This window comes from Pagrus major, chromosome 23 (assembly GCF_040436345.1).
Source record: "Pagrus major chromosome 23, Pma_NU_1.0".
Lineage (NCBI taxonomy): Eukaryota > Metazoa > Chordata > Actinopteri > Spariformes > Sparidae > Pagrus > Pagrus major.
Genome location: NC_133237.1, coordinates 25,850,011 through 25,863,485, shown reverse-complemented (window position 1 = coordinate 25,863,485; position 13,475 = coordinate 25,850,011). Strand labels below are relative to the sequence as shown.

Genomic DNA, 13,475 nt, shown 5'->3' with positions numbered 1-13,475 from the left:
GGTTCGTTTCTCAACGTGGGGCCCATAAAGCAGCAGGTCGCCTCTCTGGATCCCCGTCAACAGGGGAACCGGAGCCAACGACGGCGCCCCCCTCTTCATCCCCCTGAGGGAGTGTAAACAGCGTCAGTGTTAACCCTGGTGGGGGAGGCCATGTTTTGATGAGATCTGTGGTTTTTATCAGCCGTGGACATTCCTCTGAGCGCTGCCTGGGGAAGGAGCGAACAAGCTGTTGTGATGACGTACGTGAGACAATGGCGAGGAGTCAGTTTTACAGCTCCCTGCTGATTTAAACTGGGTGTGAATGAATGTGGGCTGCAGCACAAAGACTTTTAAACCGAGAGAGAGAAAAGCCGCGAGAAAAACACCAACGTGTGTCGGCAATCAGGGAAATATCTGGAATTCACTGGAGAAACGAGAATAATCTGCTCTGAATAACAATCTTCTTTAACTTTATGTTGAGTTTGGAAGCTTTTCATCTATGTATCCAATGACAAAAATGAGATATCATGTTGGGTTTTTATTCCTCACCATGACTCGTTCAATACAACCCGACCACCTCACTCCACATTTATTTATTCATTCGAATCAGCAAGTATCAGAATCACCTTCAAACCGTTTCTCTGTGTAATCGTCTCATGTAAACTCCTTCTATAATATATCAAATCCACACATCCCCTGGTTATAAGCAACATGTGTGCATGAGGCCCGGCTGCGTCCCATTCGCCTCACTCCACATTTTTCATTGCGTATTGCAGATAGATGCATGTTATTTATCAGTGTGTTGCATATTTGATCTCTCTGAAGTCAGAAAAATAAAAGTTCTGTTAGTGTGATAGTCGTCAGAATAAAATGTTTTCATTTTATGTTTCTGCAAACAGATTTCTACAAAATACATCATATAACATTTACAGTACGTGTATATTAGCTGACTTTCATGTTGGGACAACTGTTCAAGACAGCGTTTCAACATTTGTAGAAGAATTTCAGACGTGTTTGTGGCGACAGAAGCAAAAACGCGATCTTTTCTTCAAACTTACCGAATGTTTTTTGTGCCTGAACTATAAACTCAGCGCAGTCAGAACATAAATAAAAACTGAAATTAAAGTTATTCATGAGTTGATACCACAAATTATGAAATCAGATGTAAAATCTTATTAAATGGGAAACTTTAAGAGAATGAAAGTACAAACAGAGTATAAAGTACAAATATCCAGAATCAGTTTTAGTAGTGAAAGATATACAGGAGGGAATAAGTCACAGTTAGAGTAATAAAACTGTCTCAACCAGCCATATTTAGATTATTTTATCCTTATTTTGTTAACTTGACAAACATAAATCCTTCACATATATCAAACCACAGTGATGTAATGTAACTAAGTACATTTACTAGTACTATAATCAAGTATAATTTGGAGGTAACCCTACTTGAGAAGTCCAAAAATGTTACTTTTTACTCCGTTACGTTTATTTATTTTATCACTTAAGTTACTAGTTACTTTGCAGATCTGATCCTCTACATTTTTTAAGTGACTAACTCTGCAGATTGCATTAATTTCCAACATCTTTGTATATGTATATATATATATATGTATTTATGTATAATTTACTTTTTACTGGTACTTTCAATACTTAAATACAGTTAACATCACATACACAGACTTTTACTCAGGTACTATTATTATGGGTGACTTCTACTTCTACCAAAGTAACATTTTAACATTATATCTTAACTTTTACTCAAGTATGACTTGAGATAAATCTTTAATGTCACTATTAACACTAAATACATCTTCATTCTACATGTTATTGTCAGTAAGATAGCTGATACAAAACTTACAAAAACTCAACTTACAGTATATTTCCTTTTTTTTCCCAAACAATTAACAATTTTAAAGCAGCTTCATGAATGCACGACATACAAAGTCAAATAAATTGTTCAGTTGAAAGCTTTTACATGAGTCAGTATCTCAGGATGTGTAATATAACTTTTATAACAGACAGAAGTAAACACTGGATATAGAGTAGAGGCCTGTTCATTCTGGAGATGACACACACATGCAGGCTGCTGCTGCTGGTGGAGGTGGTGGTGGTGGTGGTGGTGGAGGTGGAGGGTCCTTGACGAGAGGAAACCATGAACTCTGGGAGGAGCAGGTTCCCACACCCAGAAGAAGAGACGCACAACGCTCTAACACAAACAGTCCGCCACTCAGGAAGGAAAGGGCTCTCTTTGGGCCTTTATCAGATCTGCGAGATCCTCGGCCCCGTCCGTCACCCGCTGCTCTCCGAGAGGTGACACCCCACCCGACCTCCTCCACTCGTCTTCTTCTTCTTCTTCTTCTTCTTCTTCTTCTTCTTCTTCTTCTTCTTCTTCTTCTTCATGTCGGCGGTGAGGTCACTCGATGCATGTCATCGTCACACTCGGGGGGGGGGGAAAGGAGAGTTGATCTGTGACTCTTTTATATGTAGTTTTATTACGATGAGAGGCTCAGTGACATTAAGATCATTTGGTTATCCGTCTTTTTTTGTCTATTATGACTTTCACAAAGATGATATTTGACTCGCAGCTTCCTTTTAAAAGGTTTTTGTGTTTACTTTTAACTTCCACTCGACTACATTTACTCAAACTACATTACTTGACATATTTAGTGACTAGTTTCTTTACACAATAAGACTTTTGCGAACAAAATTTATGAAAAGTTGATCAAATATCATGTTTTATTAGAGATTAAATACCCTAAAGTACAGGTGAGACAATTACTCAATTAATTATACCAAATCGATTGACACAAAATGAATCGGCAACTATTTTGATAATCTTTTAAGGTGTCATTTTGGACGACATAACCGCCACAAGGGACATTTTACAACACCGAGTACTCTTACTTTTAAATTCTCTGTCTCAACAGGGCTTTATTAGCGCGGGATACAGACATTTACATTGCCAAAACAAGTATGAAATAAAAGAAAAGCAACAAAAACGTGCATAAACCTAAGAAAAGTGATTTTAATGTGAAAGACATATATAAAGAAAAGCAACAAAAACTATTTATGTACATTTTTACTGATTATACTCCCCTAACCCTTACATAAAGTATAATTTTCTTATTATATTTCACACTTTTAGTTTGACATATTATGTAAAATATAAATGTGGGTCTGTTCCCTGTCCTCTTCTGCCTGCAGCTCAGCAGGAGCCTCCCTCAGCTGTCTCCCGGTTGTGTAACAGCACCTCCTTGCTGACCTCATGGAACGTCTCCGGAGACACGACGGAGACAGAGGATCACGTTCACCGCATCGCCTCCCTCCTCTCTCCGTGCCCTCCGACCTACAGACTCAGCTCAGGCCGAGCTCAATATTCCCCCTTCGTAAACCAGTCAAGGAGACTGAATCAAGATTATTAACGTACGCAACCAGAACGGTGACCGAGAAGTTATGTTCAACTTTTTCTTTGTCAGTTTTCTGCTCTTAGATCTGTGATCTCAGCTTCTCCTCCAGTGTGACTTCACATTTCTTTTCCATGACAGAAGAAACCTTTTCACACATTTAGTATCCGAATTAACCAGATTCAGTTTCTGTTGTGGGATCTCCTGTAACAAGAAATATCTGGGAACATATCAAGACTTCTACTTCAACATACCACTTCTCAAGATGGAGGACATTTAGCAGCCATTTTAACATTTGTTTCAAAGCGTGGACCCACTGGATATCTTTTCACGAGACATCAGGACACTTTCCAAGCCGTGTTTGGATCTTTTCCCAACCCTGACTAAACATGAACCTAAAGATAGAAAAGTTTCAACATGTTTTTGGTTTGTAGAAATGTACGTTGGGTTGTGCTATAATGATGATTTATATAAAGAATATTACTTCATTTATTTAAGTGATATGCAGACTATAGAAGAAAAAGGGAATCAGTGTCATTCAATATTTCTCTTTTGAGTTTGTATTTTAGACTTTATATTCCACAACCAGCGATAAACTGTAACATTTAAAGGTCCAGTGTTCAGGTTTTAGAGGCATCTAATGAGGAGGTATCAGATCGCAAAACCAAATGAACACCCCTCGTCTCACCCTCCCCTACAGAGGCCACCAGCGCCGAGGGAAAATATGAAAGGTCCTCTATGGAGCCGGTGTTTGGTTTGTCCGTTCTGGGCTCCTGTAGAAACATGGCAGTGCAACACAGTGGACTCTCCCTCAGGTGATTATAGACAAATGAAGTTGGGAGAACATGGCTCGTTTCTTGCTGTTTTCTGGATGGTTGATGGCGGGAGAGGTCACGATGTGTCCGATCGCTGCTGGAGACTCAGCTTCACACTGTGAAAATGAACAAACAACCTGTTGAGGCTTCAGAGCCGGAGGAGGTATATAAAGCAGAGATTTGTCAACACATCCTCTCCCATCTCTCCCCGCTGTCTGTCTCCAGGTCCCGGCGAGGCGGCCGGACTCCCTGGCACCAGCGTCTGGCGCTGGGGAAGATCTATCTCCAAGATATGAGCAGGAGCAACTCCACCCAGGAGGCCTGGTATACACTCAGACAAAACCGATTACATCCTCTGAGCTAATCATTCCCCCGAGTCCCCCGACAACACAAACATCCCCAGGACAGAAACACCACTCTTCCTCTGACTCCAGGCTGTTTTTAGAGCTCTAAATCTCAGTGACAATCCACATACACAAAAACTACAAACTGCTTTTCTTTGTCTTGAAGCGAGCTGCTTTTTCTTTCAAGTCTAACAAGATTTATTTCACAACAAATACATCTTAAACTTTCTTTTCTGCTACATCTAATTTTAGCCATCTAAAGAAAAGCAGACATAACAAAGATTTACTCAAACATCTGTTGTATCAAGATTTTTTTTGTTATTTAAGGTAATTTTATTGCTTTTTATTGCTTTTTGTAGCGCCCCCTTTTGACAAAAGCGGTACGACACCAGCGTCTGCTGTTGTAAAGATCTTTGCTAGCGAGTATTTGTTTTGTAAGTTAGTGACAGAGAGAGAATGTTTTATACGTGATTTTATATGTGATATATGTAATCGGGCCTGAGCACAATCATTAATAACAACTGTATAAAAATAGAAGTATGCAGCCCGTACATCCGGTGAGTCAGTAATCTGACTTCACTTGACCGGACCTGGCGTTCAATAGATTTGGTACATTTTGTGGCAATTTGGGGGGTAAATCAAAGAAAATTCAACCAAAGATGTTGGACACCAACATACCATCACATTTGCAGACCTGTAAAATGAAATGTTTCCCATCTTTCTGTTCTTGCAACAACCAGGATGAGTGGCCTTTCAGTATACTCACTTACAATAAAAGATACGTGCATGTGTACGTTTGGACAATCTGCTTGGCCTTACGATGCTTCTGGGAGATGAGGTCCAGGTCTACAACTAGATCATCATGGAGACTCTGAAGACTGTTTAAAACCCAGCTCCTGATTAAACCTTTATTCTCTGTGAGACACATTAGACTCATTTTCTTGCACAAGTCTCATATGATCTGTGTGTACATGAACACACACACGCTTTGATCATATCTGCAAAATCACAGAGAAGTGGTCCTTTTCTTGATGTTGCTGGTTAGGTGAAGGCTCAAAGACCTCTCAGAAACGTGAATGCAGAAGGTGTGTGATTGTATTTTTTTTTTGTTTGTTTATTTTATGTTCAGTGAGGAAAATAGGCGTAAAAAGATTTTTCCTCTGGAATGTTGCTGACATGATCAATGACATCATTTATGACATCATACATGACAGAATGCTGCTATGATGACATCATTTATGACATCATACACGACAGAATGCTGCTGAATGCAGTCTTGCACAAACAGCTTTGATCTAAAACATCAAAGCTGTTTGTGGCTTTGATCTCAAAGATCAACGCTGTTTGAGAGTATATAACATTTCATTTACACAGGAACGCTTTCACTGACCGACTTCAACAGACGCGAAGATATGAACAGGCGGAAAAACAGCCAGGAGGCGAACCTGTCACAACAATATAGTGACTCACACCAAGGAGGTGATACACAGAGCATGGATCTAGAATTCAAGGAGTTATTGGACTCAAGGCTAACGTCATTCAGAAAGGAGCTAGAAGCGATAATGGACTCCTTCTACGATATGGATGGGCTGAAGGACATACTAAGTGAGTCCTGGGAGTACTTCCAGGAAAACAACCAGGTGCCCAGCCAAGCTAGAAGCAGCCAGGGCCAAACCAGCCAGGAGGAGAACCTCTCAGAACAATACAGTGACTCGGACCAAGAGAGCGACACGCAGAGCACGGATTCAGAAATCCAGTCCTGGAGTTGGGACACAACTTCAGAGTCATCGAGCTCGAGCATGTCATCGACAGAGCATCAAGAATGGCTGAAGGTGGATCTGAAGGATCGAAAGGTGAGATTTGCAAAACAAGTCCAGCACTTACGGAAGCATCTGAACAATCGCAAGGGCATACAGGCTCCGGAGTCAGCGATGAAGATTAAAAAAATGGGATCATTATGGAAAAGATCCACTCAGTGGTTCAAGAGGAAAATTAACAAATGATCCTTGGACGTCCCAACGGAGTCATGCCTCTGACTGGGTCACCTGAGTGGAGTGACCATGCTCTCTGGGTTTCTGTACGGGTTTTCGCCGGGAGCTCTGGTTCGCCCACTAGCATTCATTAGCTGAAGAAAATAACAATCTGCAGAATTAAACCCACTTGATAATAAAGTCCATTACGATTAATCAATTACAATTATATGCACATGGCCAACTATGCATATTAGGTGATCATTTAGCGACTTATGATCACAATCACCTCCGTATAAAAAAAATCAAACAGAATGCTGCTGAATGCTCTTTGAAATCAACGCCTCAAACAGCGTTGATGTTTTAGCATCAAAGCTGTTAGGAAGTGAGACACAGAGCACGGGTTCAGAATTCAAGGGTTAGGCATCAAGACATGTGACACCGGGCAAAACCAGTGCTTCAAATGAATGAATGAATAATACGCATTACAAAATCACAATAAATAAAGCCAATAACATTTCAAAAATAAAAATAAAAATACTTGTCTGGGTGAAGTTCTCATGTGTACTTCAGTAGTACACTCCACACAGATAGCAGAGAGTCGTCAAAACATCTGAAATGTTTTACTGTGACTTGTTGTAGGCTCCTGAGTGGACCGTAAGGTTAAAAACCAAACCAAACTTAAGAAAACTAAACCATGAATGTGGGAAACACAGAATGCACCTGACAGTCCCTATAAATAATCGCTTGCCACCCACCACATAAGCTTCCCATCACCCACCAAACCTTTTTTTTACATAGCAACAGTCCTGTGTTGTCTCTGACAGAATCAATAACATTTTCATGCCCCATAAAGACATTTAGATGTAACTTTATGTCCTGTAAACACAGAGATGATAGAACTGTCCTTTCTCTAGGCCAGCTACTCCGAGGTGTACAACAAAAAGCCCAGCAAGTAGAGCTTGCACACACTACTGTCAAAATGCATAGAAAAAATAACGAGAATGTGAAACTATGTAAATTACTCTGAAAGTGACATATTGCTTAGAATAGGTAAATATGAAATAACTGTAAATGGCACAATTCTGATGTAACAGAGGGTATTTCTCAAGTTGTGGTGTTATAATAAATTGAAAGTAATTTCAAGGTCCTTGAAAAGCTGCATTTACTGTCAGATAAATAATTGTGCTATTCTTTCTGCGGGACAATCACTGTCAAACCAGCAGAGGATTGAGACAGCACCGACATCAGCAAAACAAGGAGCGAATGCAGAACGACTAATAAACAGGTGTCAGGCAGAGTCCAGCACTTGATGTGACTGCTCCAAACGTAGTCCTTGAACTCTGGCCTGTAAAGCAACAGATGAGCAACATGATTAGATATTTTTATGGAGAGCTTGACTGTCCTCAGCATAGATCTTCTACTCGACGTATGAACATCTGCTCCTTGACCTGTCCACGGCCTCCACTTCCTCGGACACTGCTGGTTGCCCTCCTGTCGTCCTCTCTGACGGGATGATGTGCTTCGCTCTGGCGTGTCTTCGTCATCGGAGTCAACGATGCTCTCATCGTCGAAGCTCTAACGTTTAACAGACAGGAGCTAAAACAGAGCGTTTCAGACAGAGGGGGAATACAGAGCTGCAGGACTGGACAGTATGAGAAATTGTTGAGCATTAAAGCATTTAACCCTATCTAGTAGTCACCTAAAATAAAATTATGAACCTGCAAATGAGCAGAATATAACAACTTTAATTTAATCAGGCCTAATCCAAAATCAAATAAACAGATTTAAAGCATATTCTGCTGGATCCAGATTTTTATTTGGATCTGCATCAAACTGTACGCACTCACAGATACCAGATACCATCCATGATTCTCTGAGAAATTAACAAAAATGTTGAAAAACAAACACAAAGAAGAGATTCCTGTATCCGTCCCTTTAGTCTACCCTGGGCCGAGACCCATTTTCCCCAGTCCACCTCCTCAGCAGAGGTAATAATGTTATTTTATATTGTCAATTCTCAACTATCCTGTCATTTGGCTCCTAACAAGCAAATCTGAGACTATAAAGATAATCATAGCGCATGCTCCAGGATAAAATATCAAATGAGAAGGTCACAAGACTAAAAGACATGGAAGAAAGAGAGAATACAAAGATTTAATGTCTCATTATTGATGTATCCTCTTTGGAGAGTGAAGTATTCTCTGTATCATTTCACAAAATCATAAAAGGAAGTGACTTAAGTTGTAAATTAGATCAACTTTTATGAATTTGAGACAGAAATATGTTTCCCTGGAGTCAGTTAATCCAGATTTATGTGTTGTGAAGCCTCCTTTTATAATCCCCGTTGTAACATGAAACACGATGAATCACCATGAGCGAACTGTGACTGTGTGTTTTATGAGAATAATTCAAAAGTGGAAATGATGCAGTCATCGGTGACTCTGCAGAGCGCACTTCCAGATGCTGAGTCCTGGTGACGCACAGAGGGTCATCGCGTTTCACTGACGGATGATTCGTCAGTGAGGTCGGAGGTCACCGAGCTCCCTCCCCATCGCCAGAGGAGCTGTGTGGTGGTGGTGGGGAGGTCAGGCAGGATCGGGGGTCAAGCCTTTGGCTGCTAACACCAGTTTCCTGAACGTACAGAGGGATTACAGTGACAACATCAAGAGAGGAGTGAGGTCACTGTGAGCTCTGCAGATGTAATGTGTGCATCTGCTGCCCAGCCTCACTGTTATATAGCAGGAGACATTATGTTCTGCAGGAGATTAGTGTCTGATTTCATGCTCGCCCTGTTTATGTTAGGGGGAGAAAAAAATCCACTGAGCTGTGCCTTTCATACTGTTTCTCTTCTAGTGTAGACGATGAAGATTTGGTCTTTTACAGTTTCTGTTTTATGGAGTAAAGATTTCGGATTGCATTTCAGCCCCTGAATGAAGATATTATATCGGGTAACACATTGGAAATGACATCTGCAGCAAAAGTTCAAACCTTTGGGCCTTTTTAAATTGTAGTTAAGACGCTGTAGTTTCCAAAAGTAGTGAATAAATCTACAAATTACTTTGTAAATGTGGATAAAATGGTGCAACATGACAACTACAGAAGGTCGGACCTGATTGAATGATGATTATTTCACTTCATGTGTGAAACCGAGTGAAAAAACATTTTTCTTACAGGTGAATTTTCTTTTCTCACTTGGTTTCACACATGGGAACAAACAATGATGGACCTTCAGATCAGACTTAGAAAACGTATCATCCTAAAAACAAAATTCTCACTTGCCCCCTGAGGGCCTCCGTAGTTTAACTTTCATCCACTACATTTTTTTTATATTCTGTTTTATGGATCCAAGTCAACACTTTCTTTGCAGAACAACACTGTCATTGGACACATTATGCAAACGGTGCTTAAAATGTACACATGCACACAAAACACTGTATTTATTGTGAATGTCAGTGTGAGTTATTGCTTTATTTGTTTCCTGTGTGTTCCCCCACTCCTCCGTCTTGTCTGGGCCAAAGTTCAGCCTCCACCTCTGCTTTCTTCTGCATCTCCTCCGGCCGCTAACGTTGCTAATTGCTGCCCTCTGCTGTCTCACAGTAACCTCTGACGACTGCACCACAGCAACAGGCGCAGACGACCTGTTGAAACACACAGGTTTCAAACTTAAAGTGTCGTCTTTTCTGACACAAACACACATTTTGTTCTATGCTCCTGCACCTGCACATATGGTGAGTATTGTCATGCATCAACAGAGATTTAAAAAAGCCGAGGAGTTTGCTTGATAATCCCGTCTCTGATTCCCTGGTAGCCTACAACAAGGAGTGAGACACACACACACACAGGAAGAAGGTTGCTGTAATCTGTCCAGATTACATGTTCAACAAAAATAATATGAGGTCAGAGATTTTAGATTTTAGAGAGGAAAAACGTCCTTCACCTTTAAGTCCTCTGCTAGCATGTTAGCATGTTCTGAGTGGCTTTTTAGTCGCGGCCTCTATTTAGCCAGATGGCTTCCTCTGTCAATCCCCACTCACAATCAAGATTAAGATTACACTGGACACACACACACACACACACACACACACACACATGAACATGCACTCAAATACGTCACATACACAGTAATTAATGTTCATTTGCTCGCAGATGATATAACACAGAGTCTGTCACAGTTGCTGAGTTGCAGCTGAGGCTTAAGTTATTAAAGGGAGCCATCGATCGCTGGAATTTCGAGGCTGGAGGAGTGGTGGTGGTGCGGATTAAAGTATTTTTACCACAAAGCCACGTATCCGCGGCGCTCATCTGAAACGGAGAGGTGAGAGACAGAAGCTGAGGCAGAGAGGATGGAGGGAGGGAGCGGGGGAGGACAGTAGGGAGACAGATTGAAGAGGATAGAGAGGGAGAAAGCCCTGCTGTCGCCAGGCTCCTTTTAGTGTTTCTCCGTCTGTAGCAGCAGTCGATACCAACCATCTACCGTCCTCCGAGGCCTCCGAGGTGCTGGTTCTTCGAGGCCTCAGGGCCGCCCAGCATGAAGCAGGCACCATGGGCTTTCTGGAGAACTACCAGGAGATCGACCCCGTCACTTTGAACCTTTGCATCCTCATCGCCAGCTACGTTATCTTGCTCCTGGTCTTCCTGATATCGTGTATCATGTACGACTGCCGGGGCAAAGATCCCACTAAGGAGTACGCCCCGGACCCGCAGCCCACTCAGTCGCCCATCAGGCTGGTGGTGATGCAGAGCTCTCCAGCTCCGGTGGGACGGTGGGACACGGCCAACATGATCACGACCTACCACGAGCCGACGCACGCGGACTTCAGGGAGAAGAAGAGCACGATGGTCTGAGCGAGACTCGGCGGACTTTGTAAATACATGACTCTTTTTTTCTTTCTTTTGTACGTTTGTTTCTATTTCCTTTTGGACAATGTTTGGATTTGACCTGCACAGGACCAGACTTGCACGGTAAGGGAGAGTGACATGTGTTGTGTGTATATGCATGTGAAATCCCTCTTTATCTCAAAGGATCTCAAGCCAAAGCCTCGCAGCAGTCTGCTGCGGCGAGGAAGTGTCACAACTGATAAAGCGCAAGGAATAAAGAGGGCATTTCTGTTGTGTTGTGTTGACGGAACGAGCGGGGGAGAGGTTTAGGATTAAGGTTAAGGTTGGGAAAACACACGGAGGAGTGTAGTAGAGCAGAAACTTCACTTCGTTTCTGAATTGTGGCCTTTTTTAAGATTTTAAATGAACAAACAAGAGTCTCGTAGCGAAGGGAGCGCTCGTCCAACTCTTCAGACTTTGCTCCGTGCAGATAAAACTATTATCTCGACTTTAACTACTCTATCGAAATAAAAAGCTAAATTGCTCCTGATTGGCTCTCATTCAGGGATTAGTGTTCAACAATTTGGTTAAGTCTGGACGGACGCTGACCTCTTGCATAACTCGAGGAAGTGTGATGTGCGATGGAAGGTGTTTGTGAAAGCGGCAGACAGCTGGGTGAGATCTCGCCCCATCAAGGTCCTGACCTCCAACGTCTACGTTCTTATTTTGAGACGTGTAATCACGGCAGGAGGATGTTAACCCCTTTGATCCATTCAGGGCTAAACCTACCTGGCACTCCACGAGCAAGAACACAGCTGAAACATTTCGCCAGCGTGAAGAAAAAAAGCTTTTCTCTTTGTCTTTCATATCGCTCGTATCACTCAAGTGCAGATAAGGCGTATCAACATGCAAACAAGGCTTTGTGTAAACGAGAGTGAACACAATAACTGTGTTTAATCAGTAAGCTGAGTACAGTTGATATGACTCGACGCGGCCGTTTCCTCAGTTCAGGATGAATAAACTGACCAATAAATCCTGATGAGAACTTGTTACGATCGATTTCTCCTCTAATGCACTGGATATTTATTCTTCAAGTGGCCTCTGCCTCGACTTAACTCGTCGATTACATTTGGCTCCTGGTTTTTTATGCTCCTTCCTGGACAGTTTCACAGGTCGCTCGTTGTAGAGGATCTTGCGTGCAGCAGCCATGTTGTAATCTGTATGGCGATGTGGCGAGTCACACTGATTAGCCGGCCTGTCAGAGGGTCTCAAATCAAAGCAGAGGCTTTTGACCAAGGATCAGATTTACTGAGTTATCTGGATAACTTTACTGAGAGAAAACAAAAGCGTGTCAGATAAGAAATACGGACTAAAAGACTAAACCTTTGGCAGGATTTCCTCAACAAACACACAGAGATGAACCAACCTCTTGAAAAAGACCCATTATTGGAGTTTTATGATCCGATTTCCCGAGTTGTGAAGTCACTCGATGTCGGACTGTGGGAGCAACATGGACGCAAAAAAAAGATGCTGTTTCCAGTGACAAAGGAAACGATACCACGACTGTACGACACATGACTTTGGTTAATGTTTCTTACCGTCAGCCACATGTTTACTTTCGTCCGCCATGTTTCAGCATCATATGACGTCAAATCAGCAACTCGTCAGACTTTTCGAGTTGTTGTTCCAACTTCAGAGGGCGTTCACGAGAATTTTCCCAGATGGAAAAAAACGTTCTTCCGATAATTCTGAGAGTGCAAACGTTTCCTAGAAGATACAATAATCCTGTCGGTTAAGTCTAAACTCAGCGCAGTGATGATCTACACCGAAATGAAAGTAGTAGAGTGTGTCTCTGAGAGAGAGAGAAAATAGATAAAAGATCGAAATTAGCACAGATATAATACAAAATGTAACGCCTCCTGTGAAAGAGGCTAAGAGCCGATGAGGCGTTGTCCTGTAACTTTGTGCAACAAAATGTTTTAGATACTCAGATTACTGGTCAAAGTCAAATTTAGTAATAAAGCACATTTCAAAACAACTCAGGCTTACACCACATTCATGTCAGGTTGGAGTTAGCTCAGTTAGCTGTGCAGTTAGCGGTCCAGACTGGGAGTTTGGAGCGCTATAATGAGACAGGATGGG

General features: G+C 41.9%; 1 protein-coding gene across 1 annotated transcript; it reads left to right on the top strand.

The window, feature by feature from the left end:
* Positions 1-11,057: 11,057 nt before the first annotated feature.
* LOC141019033 (small integral membrane protein 36-like) lies at positions 11,058-11,360 on the top strand. The gene has a single exon (XM_073493794.1). It carries the CDS (start codon positions 11,058-11,060, stop codon positions 11,358-11,360), a length of 303 nt encoding a protein of 100 aa, XP_073349895.1.
* Positions 11,361-13,475: the final 2,115 nt, after the last annotated feature.

What these genes read in the sequence shown, in the direction of transcription:
- LOC141019033 (XM_073493794.1), top strand. Translation starts at nt 11,058, where the DNA reads ATGGGCTTTCTGGAGAACTACCAGGAGATCGACCCCGTCACTTTGAAC.